At 67.8% G+C, this 27,552-nt stretch overlaps 1 protein-coding gene across 1 annotated transcript in view; it reads right to left on the reverse strand.

The window, feature by feature from the left end:
* Positions 1–27,552, reverse strand: part of KCNQ1 (potassium voltage-gated channel subfamily Q member 1) — a 231,912-nt gene that overhangs the window by 198,701 nt on the left and 5,659 nt on the right. Inside the window, exon 2 of the mRNA XM_036295795.1 lies at positions 11,880–11,970. Within this exon, the coding sequence (XP_036151688.1) occupies positions 11,880–11,970 (91 nt within the window). The remainder of the gene's footprint in view (positions 1–11,879; positions 11,971–27,552) is intronic.

Raw genomic sequence — 27,552 nt, forward strand, 5'->3', positions numbered from 1 at the left:
CACGCTTGGTCATGAAAAAGAACAATCGACACGCCACAGCCCGGAGGGGCCGCGCACGGCCACGCCCCATGAAGGAGCCACATGGGCACTAGCGAGTGAGCCCAGGACAGAAAACTCTAGAAAACGCAACCCAACCCTTCCGGACAGGAACAGGCCAGCGGCCCCTCCGGAGTGGGGGGCGGGGGGCAGGAGGGGTCCCCAGGTCATGAGGACACTTTGGGGGTCAGGGATGTGCTCGCTGTCCTGATGGTGGTGATGGACTCGGGGTGTCTGCAGACGCCAGTGTTTACACCCCCAAAGCGGGTGTGGGTGTACGTGGGCAGAGTTCATACACCCTGTGCAGACCTGGGCATGTGGGCTGCCGTGCCAGCGTGGGTCTGTCCGTCCATCTGTCCGTCTGTCTCTCCCCCTTGGGTTTCAGGAGAACATCAGGTCTGCAAACACCCGATCGATCCCCCCGCCCCCCCGGCTCCTGCCGGCCCTGCTAGTGGCACAGGCAGCTCCTCTCTACCCCCAGCGCCGGGCCCCGCTCCATCCTGCCGGGAGCCCCCTCTGTCCTCAGCCCTGGAGGCTGTGGGCTCAGGACTGAGCCCTCCCGCCCCGCGTGCCCACCCCCACAGCCCCAGGCCCGCAGCCCCCGACACCCCCCGGATGTTACATTCAAGGAAACCCAGGTCCGGGGAGGGTGGCTGCGTGTGGGGGTCTGGACGCCCCCTCCCAGAGCCTGTCTGTCTGTGTGGTCCGGGCGCCAGGGGCCTCGGAGAGCCACGCCCACGCAGGCCTCCCACAGACCAGGAAGGTAGAAGCCGCAGGCCCCGGCGCTGCCCTGCACCTCCCCTGCTGCCCGGCCGGAGCCCCGCGGAGGCCCACCTACAGGGCCGGCGATGGAGACTCTGAGGGGCTCCCTCTGAACGCGGAGAAACGGGAGGTCCTCACCCATTCCCAGGCGGAGGCGCCCCCGCCCCGTCCCGGAGCCCCGGGTCCCTCAGATGTGCTCACTGCAGGGAACAATCCCCCAGCACCAGGGGGTGTCGGGGAGAGGGGGCCCACAGGACGAGAGAGGCCACGGCCTGGGGTCCAGCTCAGACTCCCGGCCATCGCCTGTGGGACCTCCCGGGTCGGTGCCGCCGGGGAAGGGCTGACACGGGGCCTCACCCCGAAGGGCAGCCCCTAAAGGGCGGCTGGGCTCAGACCGGGGTGGGAGAAGGGACACAGGCTGCTCACGAAGCTGGACACAACGTGGAGAGGCCGCCCCCCGCCCCCGGCTCACCCCGACCCGCTCAGAAGGCTCAGGCTCCTCCTGGCGCCTCGTGTGCGAAACGGACCAGATCCGCGCCCGCCAGGGGGGCCGGGCCCCAGCACAGCCTCGCACTGTGTTCCCGTGCTCCCGTGCTGACGGCTCTTGCGCGCGGAACGCGGCCCTGGGGTCTCTCCCGGCCGCCCCGCCTCGGGCCTGGTGCACGGCACACAGACACGCGTGTGCATCTGTGTGACTGTGCGTGCGGTGCCGCTGCGTGTCTGTCCGCTGTGCCTGTGTTTCTGCCTCCACGTGTGCACCTGTGCATTGCCTGCTTCTCAGTCAGGCGTCGCGTGGGCCAGGGGCATCTTCCCAACCTGCTACGTCTACCAGCCTCGCCCTCGCCTGTGCCCGCCTGCGCCCTCACCCACGCACTCGCCCTCGCCCTCGCCCGTGAGGACAGGGCACCGCCGTCAGGTCCCGGCCCGCGGCCTGGGGCCGGCACAGGGGCTTTCCTGCCCGGCCGTGGTTGGGTCCACGTGACCAGGCAGAGGTGGCTGGGGTCTGGGGTCTCTGCCCGATGCTGCCCCCCCAGGGAAGGGGAGCCCAGCAGGACCTGCACACCTTGGGGGAGGGGCATCCCCTGTTCCCATGGCCCCGGGGACGCAGCGGGCCCCTCGGCCTCCCAACACGATGGACGGTGCCATCAGGGCCTCGTGAGCCCATCCGCTCGCCTGGACCCTGAAGTCACCGACGGGCACCTGGGCTGGACCTGGCCATGGGCATCTCCCCCGGCTACTGAACAGGCTGCCCACAGCCCCGGCCCTGGGGCCCCCCTCCCTGGACGCCTGGCTGTCCCACCCGCTCCACAGGGGCTGTTGTGCCGGGTCTGAGGCCAGTTCGTGAGGCAGGGGTGGGGGGTGGGGGGTGTGGGGGCAGGGGCTGGGGGCTGGGGCTGATGCAAGGGCTGGGGCTGGGGTTTGGGGTTTGGGGGCTGGGGACTAGGGCTGAGGCCGGAGGGTTGGTGCCCAGCTCCCTTCCTTCTGCCACCGAGTTGCCGGGTGACCAGGGATGCATTCGATGGCGCACTGGGGGCCCTGGAGGCCGGGCACGGCTGCACCTGCACAGCTGGGCCCCACCTTCGCCCGGACCCCAGGCAGCCCCTTGTGGGGCGACACCTGGGGCCCGCACCGCGCCCCACGACTTGTCCCATTATCCCGCCGACCCCAGGCCGCCCCGCAGCCCCCATGCGGCGCGGTGCCCGGCCCCTGCTGCGCCCCGAGCCCCGTTATGTTGTGTCAGCTGCTGCCCGCGTGGACGGGAGGCGCTCCAGCTGGCCGGGTCAGATGTGAGAACAAGGCCCGAACAAAACCGGCCCCCGCTGCCCCGCGCGGACCCCCTGCCTGTGGCTCTAATGACCAGCGCACCCCCCCCCCGGCCGAGCATAAAGGAGACACCTGTCCCAGGACGACGGCCCCTCTGATCCCCCCAAATCCCCGGCGCAGCCCAGCCCCGCGAGGGCCCGGCTCGGAGAGGCCGCGAGGGCACAGGGGAGAGTGGGCCGGGCCTCGCGGGGCGGCCGGGGTGCCGGCAGCTGGAACACCCTCCTGGACAGGTGTCCCTCCTGGGCGGGCAGAGGGCCTGCTGCCCCCCCGAGGCCCTCCTGCCCACGCTGGGGCTGGGGCTGAGGCTGAGGCTGGGGCTGGGGCTGGGGCTGGGCTCCCCATCCGAGCAGAGCCAGCGGGGCCCCCACCCGCCTGCACCCCAACCCGGGAGGCTCCGTCTCTGGTTACCGACCAACCTGGAGCTGAGTCATCAATTTCTGAAAAGAGGGAAAGAGGGGGGTCGGGGGGAGGTGGGGAAAGAGACCACCCAGAGCCTGGCTGTGCAGAGAGAGACCTGGAAACCACGCACATGCAGACTCACACATGCACATGCAGACACACACAGAGACGCACACACGAAAACGCACACACAAAGACACACATGGACACAGAACCACAGAGACACACACAGAGACACACACGGACACGCACACACAGAGACACACAGAGACACACACGGACACAGACACACAGAGAGAGACACACAGAGACACACACAGAGACACACACGGACACGCACACACAGAGACACACACAGACACACAGAGACACACACAGAGACACACACGGACACGCACACACAGAGACACACACAGAGACACACACGGACACGCACACACAGAGACACACACAGAGACACAGAGACACACACGGACACGCACACACAGACACACACGGACACAGACACACACAGAGACACACACAGAGAGACACACGGACACGCACACACAGACACACACAGACACGCACACACAGAGACACACGGACACGCACACACAGACACACACGGACAGACACACACAGAGACACACAGAGAGACACACGGACACGCACACACAGAGACACACACAGAGACACAGAGACACACACGGACACGCACACACAGACACACACGGACACAGACACACACAGAGACACACACAGAGAGACACACGGACACGCACACACAGACACACACAGACACGCACACACAGAGACACACGGACACGCACACACAGACACACACGGACAGACACACACAGAGACACACAGAGAGACACACGGACACACACACAGACATACGCACACACACGGTGCCGGCCATGGAGCCCGCTGAGTGGGCACCTGCATGGTGATGGGTCCTGGTCAGCCCAGAGGGGGCCAGGCCCAGAGCTCCTGCCTCCCCAGGACCAGCGGGGTGGCTCCCCAGGAGGAGGGTGGCTCCCCAGGAGGAAGGTGGTCCGAGGGCCGGGGCAGAGGGGCTCCGGGAAGGTCACCCCCGGAAGGAAGGTCTCAGGTGCCAGCCCTCCCCTTCCATCACCCGGTTTTAAGGCTGGAAAACAGGAAATGCCATGGAAACAGCCCGGCTCGCGGTTCCCACAGCGGGGAGGGGGGGGAGGGGGCCCAGCTGGTCTTGGGCCCCTGGGGCCTCCAGTGGACCCCGTGGGGTCTCTCCAAGGTCCAACTGGACCCAGCACCAGGCATAAGTCGAGGCCCCCTCCCCTCCCTCTTCAGGGGCCAGCGGAGCATGCAGGCCCAGAGGTGCCTGTGGGGAGGGAGGGGAGGCCGGGAGGGGCAGGTGGACGTGCTGGGCCGGGTCCCTCCCTCCCTCCCGGGACTCTCGCCGGCCAGGACCGTCCACCTGACTCAGACCCTTCGCCAAGGCTCAGGTTACGTGTTCCTCGGGAGCGTCTCAAACATTTTCCACAGCTTCCTCTTCCTCCTGCCCCCACCCCGCGTTCCCAACAGGCTTGATCGATATGACAATTCTGGCAGCGACGCCGTGGGGCCCGGCCGGGGGCCGCACAGAGGCCGTCTTTGTTACAGAACAGACATGCAGGACACCCCCACAGGGCAGGGTCCTCGAAGAAGGTTCTGGTTACAGCGCGATCCCCGTTTTCACGCTCTGAGGCCCCGCGCGAAGGAATGCCAGCTGTCCCCCCGGCAGCTGCCTCCGCCCAGCCTGTGCCCACCGGGCGGGGGCCGGGGGGGCCCATCGAGGTCCTCTCTGGCCTCGGCCCCTCCTGCTTGGACCCCCTCGGGACCAGAACACGGACCCCCTTCCACGGTGGGACTCGCCCCTCGGGGCGACGCTGCTCCAGGTCCAGCCGCCACCACCAGTGACAACCCCGTGAGAAGAGGAGAAGGTGCCCCAGCCCGGCCGGTGGGGCTCAGGGGCTGAGGGTCGACCTAGGAACCAGGAGGTCACGGTCGATTCCCGCTCAGGACACAGGCCCGGGTGCGGGTTCGATCCCCAGTGTGGGGCGTGCAGGAGGCAGCGGGTCCATGATTCTCTCTCATCATGGATGTTTCTCTCTCTCTCTCCCTCTCCTTTCTTCTCTGAAATCAATAGAAACATTTTCTTAAAAAAGACGTTGCTGCAACCACTGGGCCGGCAACGGCCCTCGAACGGGGCGGGTGGGACAGGGCACCCATCAGGGTCAGGGGTCAGGGAGCCGAAGGCCCTGCCTCAGGGGCGTGGCCTGGGTTGCGTCCCCAGGATCCCCAGGGAGGGGTTCTCATTCTTGGGGTCCCTGCTGACCAGCACAGGCCCTGAAGGCTCTGCTCACAGCCTCACGCAGGGACCTCGGGCCTCCCAACCCCACCTGGCACCGCCCACCCGACAGGCAGCCTCCAGCCCAGCCCTGGACCCCACTCCCACCTTCACCCCTCCCTGCCCCAGAGGCCCTCGCCCCGCCCGCCCCCGCCAGCTCCCTGGTGTGGGCACGAGGCTGTGGGCCCCCCAGACCTACAGAGCAGACAGGGCCCCCGGCCCCGAGGTGGCCGCCGCCCTCGCCACAGGCATCGGGGAACATCAGGGCCGGGGGCTGCGGGTGGGGCCTCCTCTAGTGCCCAGTGTTTCTACCGAACGGCGAGCCCCACTGGCTGCCACACAGAGGTCGGCCGCCGGCGGCCTGGCGCCCCACGCGTGTGCCCGCACACAGACTCCCAAGCGGGAGGACACATGCCCACTGCCTTCCGGCTCCCGGGAACTGAGGGTCAGCCCCGCCCGGGCATGACGCCCTCTCCGGGCCCGGGGTGAGGGTCGGGGTGCAGGCATGAAGCGGGGTGCTGGCCGAGTGAGGGCGCAGGACCCACAGCCAGGCGCGGCGGCGGCTGAACTCGGGGCAGAGCCGCCAGGAGGGCCTGGGCTGCGGGAACATCTCAGCCAGCGGCTCCCAGGGGCCGGGGATGGAGACAAAGGGGCCGAGGGTCCAGGAGGGGCGAGGGGCTCCTCCCGGGCACCCCAAGTCCGGGGGCAGCAGGCAGGCATCCCAGAGGCCACTCTAGGAAATGAGGCGCGCGCCGAGCAGAGGTGAGGGCGGAGGGGGGCCCCACGCAGGAGGCAGAGGACAGAAGAGGACCTGGGGCAGAAGGGACCTCAGCCCTGGGACGCCAGCGCGAGAGGGGTGGGGGGCAGGGGGCGGGGGCGGGGGGCCTCCCCGAGCCGGGCCCCCTCTGGCAGTGAAGGGTGTGGGGAGCACAGCCCGGACTTCGACCGCGGGAGGCGGCGAGGGGCCGCGGAGCCCCTGGGCCTCCGGGTGCAGCTGGGAACGGGGCGAGGGCCCCAGGGTCTGGCCGGGCTGGGGAGGGGGATGCAGCTGGCGGGAGGCGGTCACCGGAGGGGCCGGCGCCCGCGGCAGCAGGAAGCCACAGCAATGACCTCATCCCCCAGGCCTCCGGCCTCGGCCTCGCGGCTTCAGCTTGGGGCCCCGCACGCCCTGGCCTGGCCTGCGGGCGGTTACCTGTGTTTGCTGGCTTTGGAGAGCGGCTCTGTGCGGGATTCGGAAAAAATCAGAAACCACGGAGTGTGCTTTGGAGACAAAAGGCCGCTCTCCCCGCTGGGGAGGGTCTCCCGGAGAACGGGGCGGGGGCGGGGGGGGTCTGGCCCGGCCGCAGGACGGGGAGGGGCCGGGAGAGCCCCCAAACCTGGGACCCCGTCACGGGGTGCGCCCGGAAACGCGGGCACAGAGCGTGGACACGCGTGTCCCTCGGCGCCGTGCGTGAGCAGCACACACGTGTCCACACACACACAGAGGCGCGCCCGGGCCTCCTCCGGACGCGGGGCCATGCTGAGCGCGGCCGCAGCCCCCGAAGCGCCCCCGCCCCGAGCGGCCGCGAACAAAGCTCAGGGCTGCAACGTGGCGGCGCAGGCCCCGGACAGACCCCGCGGCAGAGCCGGGATTCCAGCGAAATGGCTTTTTCAGGCCCGAATATCCCTGGCTCAGCAGAACGCGTAATCCCCGGAGGCCGGGCTGCCTTCCCGGCTGCGATAACAGCGTTCTGGCACCGTAAACGCGGGGCCTCGGAAAAAGGAAGAAATATGGGCTCCCTGGGAAAACACAGCGCCGAGCGCATTTTTTCCACCGCCGGAGCCTCGCCGCCAGCCGGGCCCTCGCAGGACCCACCCCGCCCTGCAGCCTGCGGTCTGGCTCCGCGCGCTGGGCCGCCGCCAGCAGCCGCCGCATTTTGCCGACAACAGCGCCGCCTGGTGTCCGGGGCCGGGATCCGGGTGGACGCGGGCGGGGGCTGCACCCTGGCTTCCCGGGCCCCCTCCCCACGCCCTGCCTCTGGGCGGGGTCGGCGCCCAGCAGACCAACCCCCCCAGGAAGCCCCCCGACTCTCACCTGCACCGGGAGCCCCCGGGGCCCACCCTGGAGACGGTGAGCTGGGGGGGGCCCTCCTGCCCAGGCCGCCCCGCTCCCGCGTGCACCCTCCCGCCATGCCCGTCTCAGGGGGACCCTCCAGGGCGCTCTCACGTCCGGCCACACTCTCTCTTCACCTCGCACCCCCTCTTCCAGCCAGACCTGACGAATCTCACCTCTGCCCCCCGGGGTGGGGGACCCAGGGCTGCCCCGTCCCTGTCTCCCCAGCATCCCCCACACCCCGGCCCTGACTCAGCAGCTCATGAGACCCAGCAAGACCTTGGCTGAGGCCGTCCTGCCCACCCCTCCCCTTCACAGGCGGGGAAACGGAGGCCCAGGACCCTTCAGCCACTTGGCTTGTCTTATGGGGGCCGCGCGGGGTGCGTGGGCTTGAAGCAGGGAGTGGCAGACCCAGGAGGCCACGTGGGCACGTGGGGAGCACCCCCTGGGCCTGGCCTCCCGGCGTGTGGAGGGAGCACTGAGCCACCCAGAGCCCCCAGCACACGGGTCTGAGAGCAGGGGCGAGGGAGGGTGGCAGGGGCCCAAGGAGGGCAGGGACCCCACAGAGGGCAGGGGCTCATGGAGGGCAGGGACCCCACGGAGGGCAGAGGCTCCTGGAGGGCAGGGGCTCCTGGAGGCAGGGCCCCCACGGCGGGCAGGGGCCCCACGGAGGGCAGGGACCCCACGGAGGGCAGGGGCCCCACGGAGGGCAGGGACCCCACGGAGGGCAGGGGCCCCATGGAGGGCAGGGACCCCCACGGAGGGCAGGGGCCCCACGGAGGGCAGGGACCCCACGGAGGGCAGAGGCTCCTGGAGGGCAGGGGCTCCTGGAGGCAGGGACCCCACGGAGGGCAGGGGCCCCACAGAGGGCAGGGACCCCACGGAGGGCAGAGGCTCATGGAGGGCAGGGGCTCCTGGAGGCAGGGACCCCACGGAGGGCAGGGACCCCATGGAGGGCAGGGACCCCATGGAGGGCAGGAACCCCATGGAGGGCAGAGGCTCATGGAGGGCAGGGGCTCCTGGAGGCAGGGACCCCACGGAGGGCAGGGACCCCATGGAGGGCAGGGACCCCATGGAGGGCAGGAACCCCACGAAGGGCAGGGACCCCACGGGGGGCAGGTTTGGAGGCTCATGGAGGGCAGGGGCTCCTGGAGGCAGGGACAGGCAGGCGGAGCTGGGAAGCCGAGAAGCCGGGCCTGGGCCGTGCCCGTGGAGGAACAGCCTGGTCTAGAGCGGGGAGGGCCCGGGTCAGCGAGAGGCAGGCACTGGGGGGGGGGGGGGATCGTGGGGAGAGGGGGGGCGGGCGGTGCGGCAGGGGTGCCTGGCTGAGGGGCACCTGGGGCCCGAGAGGAGCTTCTGGAGCGATCAGACCTTTTCTAAACACGTACGTTTTCTTGATGTCAGAGAGGAAGGGGGGGCGGGGGGAGATGGGAACATCGATGATGAGAGAGAACCATGGATCGGCTGCCCCTGCACGCCCCCCACTGGGGATGGAGCCCGCAACCCGGGCCTGTGCCCTGACCGGGATTGAACCGTGACCTCCTGGTACATAGGTCGACGCTCAACCCCTGAGCCACACTGACGGGTGATCAGATTTTTTAAAGCAGTGGTTCTCAACCTTCTGGCCCTTTCATACAGCTCCTCATGTTGTGGGGACCCCCAGCCATAAAATTACCTTCCCTGCTGCTTCATCACTGTCATGTTGCTACTGTGATGAATCGTCATGTAAATAAATATCTGATATGCAGGATGTATTTTCATTGTGACACATTGAACATCATGAAAGCAAAGTGATTAATCACAAAAACAATACGTAATTATATCTGTGTTTTCCGATGGTCTTAGGCGACCGCTGTGAAAGGGTCGTTTGACCCCCAAAGGCGTCGCGACCCACAGGTTGAGAACCGCTATTTTAAAGGAAGACCTGCACCCCCCACGCACACACACGCACACACACATGTGCATGCACACGTACACACATACCAGGCCTGCTGTGTGCAGAGGGTGCCTGGGGGACAGCAGGGCAGCAAGGGGGCCACAGGAGAGAAGAGGGGAAAGGGGGTAGCCCAGGCCTCTGCCCTCACAGGGGTGGGAAGGGGGGCGGAACCAAAGTGGGAAGGGGCTCTGTGCTCAGGGCACACCCCCCTCTCTGGTCCCGCAGCCAGGCCCCGTCCCCATCCTCAGTGGACACTGTGCCCGCAGTTCAGAGATTGGCCACCAGGGGGCAGGCAGACCTCAGAAATGTCAGGAGGGAGGCGGAGACGCCAGGAAGGAAGCTGGCAGCAGGGAGGGGGCAGAGGGCAGGGGGCAGGGGGCAGGGAGCATGGGGCAGCAAGCAGGGGGCCGGGGGCAGCGGGCAGGGAGCAGGGGGCAGGGGGCAGCAAGTAGGGGGCCGGGGGCAGCAGGCAGGGAACAGGGGGCAGGGGGTAGGGGGCATGGGGCAGCAGGCAGGGGGCAGGGGGCAGCGGGCAGGGAGCAGGGGGGAGGGGGCAGCAAGCAGGGGGCAGGGGGCAGGACCACGGGACCCCCACACACTGTCCCCCGCGGGCACGGTGCCCACCCCTTGCCACGCAGCCTGTCCTGCTTGCACATGCGGCGACGGAGCCGAGTGCAGGGCAGTTAAACCAGCCACCAGGACCCGGGGGCGGGCCTGCCCAGGAGAGCCAGGGGTCCCCGTGGGGACAGCCAGCTCCACGCAGCCGGCAAGATGCGCGTCTGCACCTGCGTGAACCTCGCTCACGGGTGCCGGCCCTGCACCCGAGTCCGGGAGCCGCCCCCAGACGGAGCCAGTGCGGCCCACGGACCGAGTCCCCCCGCCGGCCAGGCCGCTCCCCAGGCCGCTCCCCAGGCCGCGTGGGCATCTGCTCGCCAGTGCGTGTCCACAAATCCCTGCAGGACCAGCGGCTGAGCCACCGCCGACGAGAACAGGCCACTTGGGGGACGGGCCACGGCCACAGAGAACAGACGCCCCGGCCACCCTGGCGATCGCTGCCACTGCCGTTCCCCCGAGAAGTAAACCCCGCACCGCCTCTGAACCCCAACGGCAGAGCCGCCAGCCCCTGGACACAGGCCCCATGCTCATGACGGGCGCCCCCACACCAGACACTCAGACCCCACACTCACGACGGGCACCCCCAGGCTCACGACGGGCGCCCCCAGGCTCACGGACGGCGCCCCCACACCAGACACTCAGGCCCCACGCTCACGATGGGCGCCCCCAGGCTCACGACGGGCGCCCCCAGGCTCACGGATGGCGCCCCCACACCAGACACTCAGGCCCCACACTCACGAGCAGAGGCATCGGGGTTTCCGGGGGCAGGACCGGTGTTTGCGGGGTCCCTGGGAAGAGCCAACTGGGGGGCAGTGGCAGGTGGCCCCTGGGGAGCCAGGTGGGGATCAAACCATGAAATGAAACAGTTCGGGGCTCGTGTCTTGGAGGCAGGTGGCCCTGGGATGTGAGGTCGCTCAGACCCGTGGCCCAGAACAGGGGTCCCAGGCGGCCTGCTGGCCCCTGGACACCTGGTTACGATAGAAACGCCCTCACGTCCCGGCTGGAGGCCCAGGGGTGGCGTGGCGCCCGTGCACCAAAAGGTCGCAGGTTTGATTCCCGGTCGGGCACATGCCCGGGTTTTGGACAGTCAGGCAGCCGCCTGGGGACCCGGCCGCCCCGCGTCCCACCATCCCTGACCCCAGCCTCACAGATGGGTCCCCTGGGAGGTGCCCCTCCTGGGGTCAGCGTTCCGGGCCCTGGCCCGAGGCCCTGGGGGCTGTCCCAGGCCCCGTCCGAGGGGTCAGCGCTGGTGGGGAGAGAGGAGCCCTGAGTGAGGCGCTCGGACAGGCTGGGCAGCAGGGGGCCAGGCCCGGTGTTGGCCATTCTTCTGTGCTCACAGCTCCCGAGTCCCTCTTTGGGGGCCGGGGACCTAGGCATGAGGGTGAGAGCCTCGCAGGGCAGTGCAAGGGGTGTCCAGGGAGAGGGGAGGGGCTGGGGGAGGGGCTGGGACAGCTGCTGCCAGGTCTGTGTGTCCCAGTTGCAACCCAAGCCAAGAGTCACCCAGACCTCGGGCCCAAGTGCAGGCTTGGGCGAGTCCCCGCCGACCACAGCCCCAGCTCCCCGTGGCCGCGTCCTCCTGTCCTTCCTTCCTGGCCCAGCTCCTCCAGGAGGCCCTCCCAGACCACCCGCCTCAGGCCTGCTGGCTCAATGCTCACATCCTGCACATACCAGAGCTGGGGGTGGGGTCCCCCATTCCTCTGGTCCCCGATATCGAGGCAAGACCACAGCCGCTGGCCAGCAGAAGGGGCACCGGTCCAGGGGCTCCGTGCAGGCGGGAGAAGCCAGGGGCAGCTCACCCCGCCCCACGCCCACACGGCGGGGAGACGAGGCCCCAGGCGGTGCTGACGGCCGCTGGTACGTACCATCCAGAAGAGGGTCCCCGTGGCCAGGGCGACGTACTGCTCAATGGTGGACAGCACGCTGAAGATGAGGCAGACCAGCACGATGAGGAAGCTGCAAGACAGGGGACAGCGGTCAGGCCGGGGTCTGCTCCTGTGGCCACCTGCCCCTCCCCCGAGGTGCCCCTCCCCCCACAGGCGCCCCTCCCCACAGGCGCCCCTCCCAGCCCCCAGACCCCACCAGCCATGAACCAAGTGGTAAGCGCGACCCAGCCACACAGCAGGCCTGAGCTGACCCCCAGCCAGGGACGCGCCTTCAGCCAGACACGGCGGCGCGAGCGGCCACTGATGAGCACGAGCCTGGGACCCCAGGCCCCTGAAGTGTCCCCGTAAGAACTCCCCAAGGGCAGACGGACAGACGGATGGGCAGACGGACAGACGGCTGGTGCCCAGGCAGTGGGTGAGGCTTTCCTTCTGGGTCGTGACCTTTCTCAGCCCAGAAGCCGTCCTGAGGACCAGGGACGGAACCGTGGACGGGCCCCCCCTCCCAGCCCCGGGTGCTGCCCCCAGGACCACAGGCCCAGGTAGGTCCCTGCCTCAGTTTCCCTGACACAAATCAGAGCCTCTTCCACATGGGACGATGGGCGGCAGCACAGCCGGACGCAGGAGGGATGGTCGGTCGGGACTCCCCCGGCCTGGCACCAGCCATCCCTCCTGCCCCCTCCCCGCCCGGCCCGTGGGGACAAGCCCGTCCCCCTGTGGGACCCACGGCCACCAGCACGACACACAGTCGCACATCCCACCGCCCGCAGGCCGTCCTCCCCCGACGCCACGGACGGGGAACCAAGCCTCGCTCTCCCGAGGCCCCCGAGAGTCATGGGGGGGACAGGGCTGGGGCCGGCCTGAGGAGGGGCAGCGAGGACAGCAGCTGGTCCCCCCCGACCTCTGACCGTCCCTCCGAGGACACGAGTGACGACCGTGGGGGCCGCAGGGAGACCCGGGGGCCCCTATCCCGGGACACCTTCCCTCGCCACACCTGAGGCCCCTCGGCACGGACGGTCATTGCCCCAGGGTCAGGGGTCGGGACCCCGACATCTCTGGGGCCTTCGCTCCGCTGACCGCGTCCCCTCAGCCCGCCGTCCGCCCGCGTCAGGCCCACACCTCACGCCGCTGCCCCAACGCGCGGCCCCGGCCCCGGGCCCCAGCCCGTCCCTGCTCCGGGGGCATCGGTGGCCGGCCCTGCCCGGTGTGACAGGGGCCGCAGCGGGACCGTCTCCCTCGCCCCCGTCTGCCCATCCTCGTCTCTGTCCCTCCTGCCGGGAGACTGGCCGGCGATCCGGTGACGGCCACGGTCAGTGCGGCTCAGCCTCTGGGCTGACGGGGGCCTGCTGGCCGGCGCCCTTCAGGTGAGGGAACGGGTTCAGGCCCCGCTGGCTCCGACGTCGGGAGGCACTGTGCTCACGGCAGGCAGAACCCACCACCCGTGGGCCTGTCTGCTCCTCCTGCGCCGGGGAAGGGGGGGACCGGGGCTCAGAGCCCGGGGGCGGGGCGCCCCCTCCTGCCTGTGCAGGGCGAGCCTGGCCCTCGGTCCCGGCCGGAGTCCCGAGGCTCTGAGACCAGGCAGCCCCGACCCTGAAAGCGGGGACAGGGCCCAGGGGACGAGGGGCTCAGACCCACTTCCCAGGCAGGGCGAGGGGAAGAAGCGCTGGGAGGCAGGATGGGCCCAGGGCTGCCGGCCAACCCTGGAGGGCGCGTGAGCGTCGGCAGGGAGAGGCCCCGCCAGGGGCGCGGGTGGCCCTGGGCCCAAACAATGCCCTGCCTGTGCCCGGCAGCCGAGCCACCTCCACGCTGTGACCGCAGCCCTGCCCCGGGCGTCCGGCCTTATCGGACATCGGGCACCGCCGGCAGCCGCCAGGTGACCCGGAGCACGTGGCAGCCCGAGCCCTGCCAGGCCAGCCCTCCTCCTGCCCGTGGCTGGCCCCGAGCGGCACCCACGCGGACCAGGGCGGCTCAGGTGACCCAACCACCGAACCCAGGCCCGGCTGGTCTCCCGGGAGAGGCAGGGGACAGGCCCTGACGCTGGGGAAGCCCCTGAATCTTCGGCGACGGCGTCCCCCACCCTCAGGAGGTCCCCGGGGACACGGACCACACACGTCACCTGCAGAGGAAACGTGGCTGCTGCAGGGACCTCGGCGCCCATGGCGGGCGGACCCGGGTCGCCGGCTGAAACGCCGGGCCCCACAGGCAGCAGCCGCACACCTCGGAGGATGTTAATTCACTGAATGTATCTCATTAATTATACATTTTAATTATAAGCGGTACAATGTATCACTTGCTGACGGAGAAGTGCGGACGCTGGCTGGCTGGCGCAGAAGTAATGGTCTGCAGCCACAGAGGGCCCTGTGCCCAGTGGAGGGAGCGTCTGGGGGTGCATCTGGGTGGGGGCGCACGTGCCGTTCCATAGGGGTCCACTCCATCGGAACACGACAGCACGTCCGAGGGCCAGGCTGCGGTGGCCGACCTCGGACCGGGCCCCGGCCCCAGGCCGCCCCAGGTGCGTCCTCCATCTTCATCAGGCCCAGCAGTGCCACCCACGGAGCTGGGACCCATCTGCTCTCCCATCGGCCGCCTCGGGGTCCAAGTCCCCGGCGTGACGGGCGGTGGGAACGAGCTGCTCAGGAGCCCACTTCCTGTTCACGCCCCCATCACACGAAGCCTGTCCCTCATCACAGGAGAAAGGGGGAGCTCAGAGAGGGCGAGCCACCGCCCCCAGTCACACAGCACCAAGCGTCAGCCGAGGACCAGCCTCCAGCCCCGGCCACCAACCGAGACCTGTGCCTCCAGGAGGCCAGCAGCCAGGGGCAGCCAGGAGTGGTGGCTCTCTGCCTTCCCTGCCCCTGGGAGGCTGGGGGGGGGGGGGGGGGGGGGAGGGGAGGAGGGGGCGTGGTGGGGGGAGGGGGCAGGGGGAGGCCCCGCCCTTGGGGTCCCGCAGCCATACTCTAGGCTGGAGCACGAGGACTGGAGGTGGAGGCAGGGCCCGGGCCGGCTCCGTCCCCCAGCGTCCCCTGCACCACGCCTGGCGGCCTGGCCGTGATAAGAAACGCCTCACAGGGTATATTTAGAAGGTGCCGGAGAACAGCCTGAAGGGGCCTCACAGATGGGGCCTCATCTGCCAGGGACGCACGACGTCTCCCCGTGAGGGGTCCTGGCCTGGCGGGAGGGCCCCGTGGGCCTCGCAGATGCACCTGCACCCGTCACTCTCCCTGTCAGGCCTGCATCTCGGGCGGAGACAGGAGCCTCTGCAGGCCTCCTGGGGGCACCGATGGCCAGGGCTGCCCACATCCTCCCACAGCAGGCAGCGGTGCCCGAGGACTTGGGCACCAGGGGGTGGGAGGGGGCTCACGGGCTCCCCACCCAGGGCCCAGGGCCCTGCCTCCCGAATGGTGCCTGCAGGGTCCCAGAGCTGTGGCCTGGGGCTGTGGCCTGGGGCGATGGCCTGGAGCTGTGGCCTGGAGTGGTGGCCTGGAGCTGTGGCCTGGGGCTGTGGCCTGGAGTGGTGGCCTGGGGCTGTGGCCTGGGGCTGTGGCCTGGAGTGATGGCCTGGAGCTGTGACCTGGGGCTGTGGCCTGGGGCTGTGGCCTGGAGCTGTGGCCTGGAGTGATGGCCTGGAGCTGTGACCTGGGGCTGTGGCCTGGGGCTGTGGCCTGGAGTGATGGCCTGGAGCTGTGACCTGGGGCTGTGGCCTGGGGCTGTGGCCTGGAGTGATGGCCTGGAGCTGTGACCTGGGGCTGTGGCCTGGGGCTGTGGCCTGGAGTGATGGCCTGGAGCGGTGACCTGGGGCTGTGGCCTGGAGTGGTGGCCTGGAGCTGTGACCTGGGGCTGTGGCCTGGGGCTGTGGCCTGGAGTGGTGGCCTGGAGCTGTGACCTGGAGCTGTGACCTGGAGCTGTGACCTGGGGCTGGCCCCGCAGGGAGGGGGGCAGGGCCGGCCCAGCACCCAGCATGAGGGCCCGGCGTCTGTGCAGGTGGAGGGTCGGAGGGACGGTGTCTGGTGCGTGGCAGGTACTCGACACTGGGCCTCCCCTGGTCATCCAGGGACAAGACGGTCTTGCCCACTCGAGCCGCCGCTTGTGAAGGGTCAGTGTGTCCAGGAAGCACCTGCTTCCTCCCTGTCGGCCGCCTGGGGACACAGCCCGGCCTGGCACTTCCTCCCACTCCGTCTCCCGCTCTCATCTGTGCCCTTCGCCCCGCAAACACACTCGGGCCCCACACGTGTGTGAGAGGCCGGGGCCCGGGACCAGGTGCAGGCGCTCTGCGGGCTGGACCCACGCGGCCACCCGGGCCAGACCAGCCTCCCCCCGCGGGAGCCGCTGTGGCCGAGGGAGGAAGTGGCTGTGTGCGGCGGCCGGAGGCCTCAGTGCTCCCCCCGGGGGCGGGCTGCTATTGCTCCATCCACGCCGGATGCAATTGGCAGTTTTATTTCAGTCTCAGCATCCTCGTCCTACCAGATGGCAGCCCGGTGCCAACCCCAGGGGCAGGTCAGCACGTGCACCAGCGCCGCTGACCGAGTGAGGGCACGAAGGCACAGTCCTCTGTCACCGGCCGCCCGCCACCGCCAGCCCCGAGGGAGGCTTCCCGGGCCAGGGAGGGACCAGGGCTCAGGACAGCCAGGCCCTCGCCCGCCAGAGGCGGACTGGGGAGGCCGCCTGGGCCTGGCATGGCCTCTCTGACCCTGTGGAGGCTTCAGAGACGGGAATCAGTTGGTGCCACTCAGCGGCTCTAGGAGGTAACGTATGAGCTAGGGCTGAGGCTGGAGACCCCAGGCAGAGGAAACCGCCGTGCAAAGGCCCTGTGGCAGGGTTGGTGGTCGGAGGCCAGGAGCTGAGAGCAGGACAAGGACCTGGGGGCCGGCAGCGATGAGGTTGGAGGAAGGCCAGGCCCGAGAGACCTTGCAGGCGGCAGAGGGGCATCTCTGAGTGCCACGCCTCCTGGAACCAGCGGACACAGCTCTGGGCGGGAATCTGCTGATTGTCAACCAAGCTCCTGGCCGGGGCCCCAGCGACCCAAGCAGACGTCAGCAAGGCTCCTCTTCCGTCTACGCCAACCACAGAGGCCGGGAAAACGCCAGGCGCTCTGAACCCCAGGAAACCGGCGTCGGATGCCGGACGCATCCAAGCAGAGGGGGCGTCAGCCGCGATCCGACCCCGCCATCACACGTCACCGCGGCTGCTGGCCGCCCCCGCGCCCTGCCCACACCTGCCCGCCTCCCCCCAGAGCGTGGGGCTCCCTCCTCATGGGGCCACCTCCTGGCCCCGTCCAGGAGCTGCAGCCGAGGAGGGAACAAAGCAGAGGGAAAGGGGAACCGGCCGAGGACGGGCCCAGGCGCTGGGGCCGGAAACCCCGACGCCTCCGCCGCCGGCAGGAGCTACGCCTCCCGCTGTCCTGTCCTCGGACCCGCAGGAACTGCCACTTCCTGCCGCTGCCCACAATAGCAGCACATCCTCGAGCCTCCGGCCGCCTGCGCGCCCCCTGCCCCGCTGCAGACCCCCGCCCGCCCCGCCCGCCCCGGCCACTCAGCTCCCCCACGCGCACGGCCCGCCTCCCGGGCCTGGCCACTCAGCGGGGCAAGGGAGCCCCCCCAGTCGGGGCCGGGGTCCTGGGGGCAGAGACGGCGAGTAAGGCCCAAGGCGAGAGGGGGTCACGCGCGAGGACGGTTGGTAGCCCTGTTACCGCTGGGAGTTGCTAAGAGGACAGAAGGGAAGTGTTCTCGCCGCACAGGGCACATGAGAGGTGGCGGTTGGACGCTTCACTCGCTGGGGGACCCTTCCTCGATGCATATCAAGTCCCTCTCGGGCGAGCTTTGCGTATCTTTCTATCTTATCCGTCGATCAAACCGCCATGAAGCTGGAACAACCTGGTGCCGAATGAATCAACGTTTCTCTGAGTGAGGCCCACGGCGAAGGGCCAGCCGGCGGGGCGAGGCTCACATCCCCAACCATCGGGGGGACGCGCCCGAGGACACGGCGAGGGGCCGTCGCCCCCGGACGGCTCCGCCCACGGCGACAGGAGGTGACAAGTGTCGCGTGGACGTGGGCCACGGGAAGCCTGGGCAGTCGGAGGGGATGGGGGACGGCGCAGCCCCCATAAAACCAGGATGGCAACCCCTCAAAAGACTTAAAGGCAACATGACCACGTGACCCAGCAATTCCACTTCTGGGAACAGAAGCCCCAACGTTGAACGCAGGGCCCCGGAGCGAGACGGGTGCCCCGTGCCCACAGCAGCCTCAGTCGCCGCAGCCCAGAGGACGGAGCCCACGCGCCCGTCGTGGGCGAGTGAACACGCGTGTGACAGAGGCCGTGGCGTGACTCAGCTCAGCAGGAGGCGCTGACACCTGCCACAGGTGGACACGCCTGAGGACAGCGGCCCGAGGGAAGCACGCCGGACGCAGGGCCAAGAGCTATGACCCCACGTCTACGCGGACCCTGGAGTCATCGAAACCACAGACGGGGGGACAGTGGGTGCCGGGCTTGGGGGAGGGGGGAGTGGTTAGTGGGGACAGAATGGCAGTTTGGGACGACGGAAAGTTCTGGAGATGGCGGTGGTGAGAATGGTCTTCATGCCTGAGCCGCGCACGTAGCAATGGCTCCGGGGGTCAGTTCTGTGTTGTGTGTTTCACCACAATTCACAAATTTTCATGCTTCCCTTCTTGTCAAAAGGGCAATGGATTAAAAAAAAAGACAAAAAATTAAAAATACAGAAAATAAAAGGGCAGTTGAAAGGCAGGGGAGCCTGGCCGGCGGGGCTCAGGGGCTGAGGGTCGGCCTAGGAACCGGGAGGTCAGGGTCCGATTCCCGGGAGGTCAGGGCACAGGCCCGGGTTGCGGCTCCGTCCCCAGTGGGGGCGTGCAGGGGGCAGCCGGTCCATGGTGCTCTCTCATCACTGATGTTTCTCTCCCTCTCCCTGCCTCTCTGACATCAATAAAAACATGTTTAAAAAGGAAAGCGACGAAAAATACATGAATATTCGTTTATCCGTGCGGAGACCAGCAGGACAGGAACGGCGGACTGCAGAGTCCATGCGCGGGCGGGCTGGACGCAGTGACGGGCGGGGAGTGGTGGGCCTTGGGGACGCCGTTTCCCAAAAACCCCTGACGCTTCCCAGACCCCAAATCATAGCAATAAAGCCACTCAGATGGACGGGCGCCTCACAAGCGAGTGTAACTGCGTTGGGGTGGACGCCACGGCCGCACGGAGGCGGGGAAAGGCGGCTCCTGGGGGCGTGGGGACAGGTGTCGTAGGAACCCCCCAGACAGACAGGGCTCTGGCCGGAACGCTGTCCCCGGTGAGTCGGCAGCTCCGCGATGCGCATCCCCGGCGGGACAGACAGTCGGTGAGAGCCGCGCTCCCTGCCGCCGAGACGTCACCGCAGACAGGGCGAGGCTGAGCCGTGGGCTGAGCTGGAGTCAGAGGCGGGCGTGGCGGGCGCTCTAACCACTGAGCACACTGGCCAGGGCTTCTACGCTCATTCGTTCATTCGCTTATTTATTTCGTCAATCCTCACCCGATGGTATTTGCCCCATTGCTTTTCAGAGAGAGTAGAAGGGAGGGCGGGAGGGGGAGAAACATTGATGAGAGAGACACGTGCATTGGTTGCCTCCCATACGCGCCCCGACCAGGCGCAGGGAGCGGCCCCGCAACCGAGGTTCATGCCCTTGACCGGGAACCAAACCCTCGGCTCTTCGGTGGCACCGCTCTAACCACTGAGCACACTGACCAGGGCTAAGTTTAAGCTTTTATTTTTCTGACTAAATTTGTTTTTAAAACATACAGGCCAGTCGGTGAGAGAGCCGGTGCCCACGGCAGAAGGCAGCTTCTTCTTGGCCGCACGCGCGGACGTGGGCCTCGCAGCGAGGGGGCCCAGGGAACCCGGACCCTCACGGAAGCCGTCCTCGGGCGACGCTGCCACCGTCGCTGGCGTTTAGGGGGCTGGGCAGGGGGGTGCAGGGGTCCAAGCCGAGTCCCCAGGATTGAAGGAGAAGGGGCTGCCCCCAGCACAGCCGGCGCTGGAAGAAGGGACCAGAGGGTCGCGGACACTGACCTCTGTCCCCGACACGGGCCGCCCGGCGGCAGAGACGCGGCTGCTGCTGCTGAAACCTGGCCGGCCTTGACCGTCCTTCCCTGGCGTTTGCCAGAACATGGGCCTCTTTTGTCCACAGACGTTTCCACATGACAATTACAGGAGAGCCGGAGGCCCCGTGCACAGCATTCGTGCAAGAGCCGGCCTTCCTTCCCCCGGCTGCGGGCACCGGCTTCCCTCACGGCCCCAGCCGCGTCCGGAAGGCTCTCCAGAAGGACGTCCGGTCTAATTAGCATATTGAGCTTTTATTATTATAGCTATGTTATCTATTTAGATGTTAATTAAAGGCAACAGACAACTGAAAAATAAAATAAAAGATAAGATAAATGAGACGTACAGCCCAGCCAGAGTGGATCCTTTGGTTGAACGTCGTCCTGTGCCCCGAAAGGTTGCGGTTTCAATCCCCTGTCAGGGCACATGTGGAGGACAACCGATCGATTTCTCTTTCTCTCTCTCTCTCTCTCTCTCTCTCTCTCTCTCTCTCTCTCTCGGCGCATCCTTGGGTGAAGATTAAAAGTAAAGTGCAGAAACTAAAAGAAGGCAGACCCCATCACTCCTCGCTGGAGCCGCTCGCTGCCCCAGGGCTCTCAGCGTCATAGCCTCCTCCCCTCCACCTTCCCCAGCCCCTGGCTCTGCCTCCCAGGTGCCAAGCACAGCCCGACCCCAGGGCCTTTGCACATGCTGCCTCCTCTGGCCAGATGCCCGTCCTTCAGGTCTCTGCTCAGTGCAAGAGGCTGGCCCTGACCACCCCTCCCCACAGGGCCCGTCTTGGTCTCCGCCCCTTCCCTGATTGCCACCTTCCCCGGCCCTCACCACCGTGGGGCCCGCTAGTCGCTGGTTCACCTCCCTCCGCCCTCTCTCAAACGCCATCTCCGGGGCAGCGATCCTGTCTCACTGACTCGTGGTTCCCCGAGGCCCAGGGCACGGCGGGCAGTGGGGGAAGGAGGGCGCAGCCCAGAGGCCGCAGACGTGAACGTGTCCTCCTGACTTTGCACAAATAACAAGATGCTATTTTTGCCTCATCCAAATGGCAGCGTGTTTCGTGGTGACGCCCAGCTTTAGAGAGAGTGAAGGGAGCGAGAGGCCGGCCAGGGAAGGAGGTGAATGGCGGGAAGGCTTCTGGGAGGAAGTGCCCACGCTGTAGACACGCGGGAACCCTTTGACCTGCCCGTCTTCTCGCACGTGTGACGCAGGGAAATAGTGCGGGCTCTGGCGAAAGTGTGTCCATGGGTTCGCATCGCGGTGCATTTACAGGGCCACCAGGCGATAACCCAGCGTCCACAGGAGGGAGACGGCCACGGCGTCCGGTTCAAGAAACGGTGGAAACGCCAGGCGGCCGCAGAAACCCCACTGGCGGAGGATGGACGAGGGGCGACGTCCACCATACGTCACATGATGAAAGGGACAGTGAGTGGTCATCTCAGTTTCCCCTCAAGGTCACACGTACAAGTGCACACGGACGACCCTGCTCACCACAGAGCGTGCTCTACGCTGGCCCTGCTGTCACGTGCTCCCGCCAGCGACCCCTGCAGCCCAGCGAGCACACGGCAAGGACCCACATTGTTCCCACTGCACAGAGGGGAGACCAAGGCGCAGGCAGGATAGGCCAGTGGCCGGGGGTGGGGAGTCCAGCTGTGGACCTGTTTCTCACCACTGGCAGCATCAGGTGCTTTCACACACACATACCAAAGACACACATGGGTGCGCACACAAACGTCGTCACCTGTGTGCACATGTATGTGCCTATACATCACCTATGTGTGCCGTCACACATGTGCACACATATAGGCATGCGCATATAGGCATACACACATAAAAACATATAGGCATACACACATGCACGCATATAGGCATACACACATGCCCACACAGGCACACACATGCACACATATAGGCATCCACACATATAGGCATCCACACATGCCCACACAGGCACACACATGCACACATATAGGCATCCACACATGCCCACATAGGCACACACATGCACACATATAGGCATCCACACATGCCCACATAGGCACACACATGCACACATATAGGCATCCGCACATGCCCACACAGGCACACACATGCACACATATAGGCATGCACACATATAGGCATCCACACATGCCCACACAGGCACACACATGCCCACATAGGCACACACATGCACACATATAGGCATCCACACATGCCCACATAGGCACACACATGCACACATATAGGCATCCACACATGCCCACACAGGCACACACATGCCCACATAGGCACACACATGCACACATATAGGCATCCACACATGCCCACATAGGCACACACATGCACAGATATAGGCATCCGCACATGCCCACACAGGCACACACATGCACACATACAGGAACCCGCACATGCCCACACAGGCACACACATGCACACATATAGGCATCCACACATGCCCACATAGGCACACACATGCACACATACAAGCACACACATGAAAACATATATGCACGCACACATGCATGCACACAGACATACACACATGCATGCATATAAGCATACACATATGCATACACATAGGCACACAAATGCACACATGCAGGCATACATGCATGCGTACATATAGACACACATGCATACATGTATGCACACATGCATGCACACGCTGCCCTGGAAGGACGGACAGCAGGCACTCCCAGGTGGTGGCAGAGTCGCTTTAATTGTCATCTGTGGAATCTCTGGAAGGTCTCCACTCAGCATGTCTGAGGTCCATCATCGGAACGAGGCCCCTCCCGGCCGCATGTCCCCGTGGCGGCGGGACAGGGGCCGTGAGCAGCGATCGCAGAGGCGCAGGCCGCTCCCCTCAGGGCGCTTCCTCCGAGCGCTGGCACCGCCCGCTCCCGCGGCGGGACAGGAAGCCAGAGCGGGAGGTCACTTCTCCTGTCAGCGGGCGGTTCACTCTCCGGCGCTCGGAGCAGCTGCGAGAGCAGCACAGGAACTCCCAGCGCCCTCTGCCCGATTCCCCAACAGCCCGCCACTTCCTGCGTCAGCACCGCCCGCCCGGCGGCTCCCCGGCCCCTGGGCTCCCCAGTCCCCTGGGCGGGCCTTCTGAGCCTCCGGGGCCCAGCTGGGGACACTGCCTGCTCGCGGCTCCACAGGCCAGAGTGCCCCTCGGGGCCAGGGCGTCCGCACAAGCACAGCACTCGGACGTGTCCGCGCGGACACTCCACACCGACACTGGCCCCAGCACTCCCCCGGTCCCGCCAGCACGCCTTCCCGGTGACGGTGATGGGAGCGGCTCCACAGGGCGCCCCGCCTCGCGGCCCCTGCGCCTGAACTGCTGACCTTGACATTTTGAAGCGCTCAGCGCGCTGCCCTGTGTCCTTCGCCGTGGCCTTATCTGCTGCCGCCGCAATGAGACGCAGGCATGTGTCTGGCGAGAACACAGCAGCCGGGACAGCCGGCCGGGCTCCCTGGCGTGGGTCTGCCCGTTCCTGGAGAGGTGGACGCTGCCCGCCCGGGCCGGGGGCAGGGGCTGCGGGTGCTGCCCCGGAAAGGGGCCCTTCCCTCGTCAGGAACCTGCCCGTGGGGCGGCTCTGAGTCCCCCCCAGACACGCAGGTGGACGAGGGCTCTGGGGCCTTGAGCTCATGACCTAGGCCGGTCCCACCACGTGCGTGCTCTCAGACTCGCTCAGGCTTTCCTGCTTCCGCGGGCACACATGCTGGTCAGCGGTTTTCTTTCTTCCTTTTTTAAAATATGTTTGGGGTTTTTTTTAATTTTTTTTAATTGATTTCAGAGAGGAAGGGAGAGGGAGAGATAGAAACATCAATGATGAGAGAGAATCATGGATCAGCTGCCTCCTGCACGTCCCCTAGTGGGGATCAAGCCCGCAACCTAGACGTGTGCCCTTGACTGGAATCGAACCTGGGATCCTTCGGTCCACAGGTCAACACTCTATCCACTGAGCCACACCAGCCAGGGCTTAAATATGTTTTTATTGATCTCAGAGAGGAAGGGCGAGCAGGAGAGAGAAACATCAATGATGAGGGAGAATCGTGGATTGGCTGCCCCTGCACGCCCCACTCTGGGGATGGAGCCCGCAACCCGCACTGTGACCTCCTGTTTCCTAGGTCGACGCTCAACCCCTGAGCCACGCGGGCCGGGCGGCAGTTCTCTCTGTATCTTGGCGAGGTGTTCACGTCAGCGCCTGCTCACAAGGTGAAGCTGGCAGCTCGCCCACCAAGGGGGAGGGAGGAGACGGGGCGGAGGGAATGAGGGGAGGGCGGTGAGGCCAGAGGAGAGAGGAGGCCCCCCGCCCTCCTTCAGGGCCTGTGCTGGGCGCATCCTGTCCCTGCCTGCAGGCGTGGGGACCAGTGTGGCTCTGCCCGGCACAGGCAGAGCCTGGGCTGAGGCTCCGCTGCCACCTCCCGCGGGGCCAGCGGCAGGGCCAGCGGCTGACAGAAGTGGGCGCACACCGGGCGGAGGGAGGAGCTGGCCCTGGCAGAGCCGGTGCCCCTGTGACAGGTCAAGGTGGGCAGGGAGCGGGCAGCGGGAGGGGCTTCATCCAGGCCAGAGCTGGGGGACGGGTGGGGCAGGCAGGAGGGGGCCAGGTGCCCCCAGGTGAAGGTCCTGCTGCGGGGGGCCGCGGGGGGCCACCCCACGGGCGGTGCTGACCGGCAGCCACATGACCACACCCACCCCCGGTGCACACCCAAGGATCCAAGCCAGGTGCTCAAACAAAACCCTGCGGCTCGACGGCAGCGGCGGCTCCCAGACGCCCGGGAGGCCACCGAGGGTCCAGCACGGATGAGCGGACAGTCGAATGTCACTCGGCTTAAAGGCAGTGGAACCCCGACACCGGCCATCCCAGAGGGCCACGCGCTGTGGGAGTCCAGAGACAGAGGGTGGACGCTGGAGGCGGAGGTGGTGGGGGTGGGTGGGGACAGGGGCGGGCACTGGAGGGGCGGGACATCGGAGGGGGCGGGGTGACGGAAGGGCAGGGCACCGGAGTGGGCGTGGCATGTGAGGGGGCAGTGCGCCCGGTGGGCGTGGTGTATGAGGGGCGGGGTGCTGGGTGGGCCTGATATATGGGGGCGTGGCTGGGGTGGGCGTGGTGTGTGTGAGTGGCGGGGCGCTGGGTGGGCGTGGCGTGTGAGGGGCAGGGCGCTGGGTGGGCCTGATATATGGGGGGCGTGGCTGGGGTGGGTGTGGCGTGTGAGGGGCAGGGCACTGGGTGGGCCTGATATATGGGGGGCGTGGCTGGGGTGGGCGTGGCGTGTGAGGGGCGGGGCGCTGGGTGGGCCTGATATATGGGGGGCGTGGCTGGGGTGGGCGTGGTGTGTGAGGGGCGGGGCGCTGGGTGGGCCTGATATATGGGGGGCGGGGCGCTGGGTGGGCCTGATATATGGGGGGCGTGGCTGGGGTGGGCGTGGCGTGTGAGGGGCAGGGCGCTGGGTGGGCCTGATATATGGGGGGCCTGGCTGGGGTGGGCGTGGCGTGTGAGGGGCGGGGCGCTGGGTGGGCCTGATATATGGGGGACGTGGCTGGGGTGGGCGTGGCGTGTGAGGGGCGGGGCGCTGGGTGGGCCTGATATATGGGGGGCGTGGCTGGGGGTGGGCGTGGTGTGTGAGGGGCGGGGCGCTGGGTGGCGGGGAATTGAGTGGGCGTGGCGTGTGAGGGGCGGGGCGCTGGGTGGGCCTGATATATGGGGGGCGTGGCTGGGGTGGGCGTGGTGTGTGAGGGGCGGGGCGCTGGGTGGGCGTGGTGTGAGGGGCGGGGCGCTGGGTGGGCGTGGCGTGTGAGGGGCGGGGCGCCAGGGGCGGGGCGGGGACAGCCCTTCCCGCACGTGGAGCTGGCGGGTCGGAGCCGCGCTCAGGCTGACGCAGAAGTGAACCCGCGGCCGCCTGGGCCCGAACGAAAAACCGAACGACACAACTTCTCGGGGAGAACACGGAGCCGCGCGTGCCCGGTTCGGCCAAGGTCCTCGGACACTCGCCGGCCCACAGCCCCCGAAGGACACGGGAGAATCCACGCCCGGACGCTAAGACCTTCCCTCCGAAGGAACGCGGGCGGGAGGCCCGGGCGGAGCGAAGCCAGAAGCTCCTGGAGGCGCCGGCAGCGAGCGGCCGATTCTCCCCGCGGACGGCGCGGTGCACACCTGCCTAGAGGGGTCGCCCGGCGGGTGCGCGGGGAAAGACGGGGCGCCCCGGTCGCCAGGGAAACGCGATCAAGTCGGGGAGGGGGCGCACCCCAGGAGCCACAGGGTGAGAGGAAGACAGGGACCTCCCACCAGGGGAGGGGCAGCTCCCGGGTCAGACCCACGCCGCCTGCGCCCTCCCCTGCGGCGCGACCACGGACACTGCCCGGTGGGGAGAGGGTGCGGGGAGGGGTGGGAAGGCGGCTCACGGAGAGGGGAGGCCTGCAGACCGCGGGGCCCCGCACGCCGTGCATCCTGAGCACGTGCGGCTGCTGTGTCCGTGGCTCCGGGTAACCTGTTCGCACGAGGTGTTCGGAGGCCCCGCAGGCGGAGGGGCGGGGGCCGCAGCAATGGGGTCGGCCTTGCGCTCCCTGCACCCACGCAATCCACACGGCCCAGCCCTCCGTGTCTGAGGCCACTTCTTGAGGCTTATCTGCCTCCCGTGGATCCTCGGCGGACCCCCCCCCCCCCGCCCCCAGGCCGCACCCTGGCCCCTGGGAGGGCACGGAGGGGTGGGGCCTGGGCCCAGGGCGTCTGCCACCCACAAGCACCTGTCCAGGCTGGAGACTGGCCCAGGCGCCACCTGCCGCCCCCCTCCTGCCCCGAAGGCCGCCTCTCTGATCGAGGCCTCGCTTTCCCCAGGCTAGGACGGAGCGAGGCAGAACGCATCCCAGTCTCCTCAGCAGGAGGGCACTGCCCGGCCTGCGGGCGACGCGTCCTGGGCAGAGGCCTCAGGGGGCGCAGGTGCTTTTCCGCCCACCTGGGTGGCCTGCGGACGGCTGCCCTTGGCCGGACACACCCCCCCGGGGCAGGCGGCACCAGCATCCTCCAGCTCCCTGGGGAGAGGGGTCAGATTACCAGCCAGGCAGGTGGCACCAGGAACTGTCCACATCCAGAGCCACCCAGTAAGGCTCAGCACCCACCACCGCCAGCCGGGCTGGCGAGGCCACTCCCGGCTCTCGGAGGCACCGCGGGGAGCAGTCGGGCCTTCCCCCCACCCCCCGGGCTGCACAGGCTGGGGTCACGCTGTCCCCACCCACCCACGCAGCGAGCCCTGGGCTGCAGGCAAGCCTGGCCGAGGTGCGTGCCGGTCTCGCCCGCCCGGTCCATAGGGAGGCCATGGAGAGAGAGCCCAAGGCCATCCCCGCCCCAACCTCCCACAGGCCTCCGGCCAGGACCCTCCCGGAGGAGCCCAACTGCCCCTCCTCCTGCCCCTTCTTCCTGCCCCTCTGCCCCGCCCACCCACCCACCCCAGGCAGCCTGGGCCCAGACTTGCCCAGATAGTAGCCTGGGGCTCAGAGGTGCCACCCTGGGGACACCAGCCAAAGGGAGAGGCCCTGCCTGGGTCTGGGGAGGGAGCCCGTTCTGGCCACTGGCAGGCACAGCTGCCCCCCAGCCCGT

The sequence above is a fragment of the Myotis myotis genome, unplaced genomic scaffold, assembly GCF_014108235.1.
Source record: "Myotis myotis isolate mMyoMyo1 unplaced genomic scaffold, mMyoMyo1.p scaffold_m19_p_27, whole genome shotgun sequence".
In the NCBI taxonomy this organism is placed as follows: Eukaryota; Metazoa; Chordata; class Mammalia; order Chiroptera; family Vespertilionidae; genus Myotis; species Myotis myotis.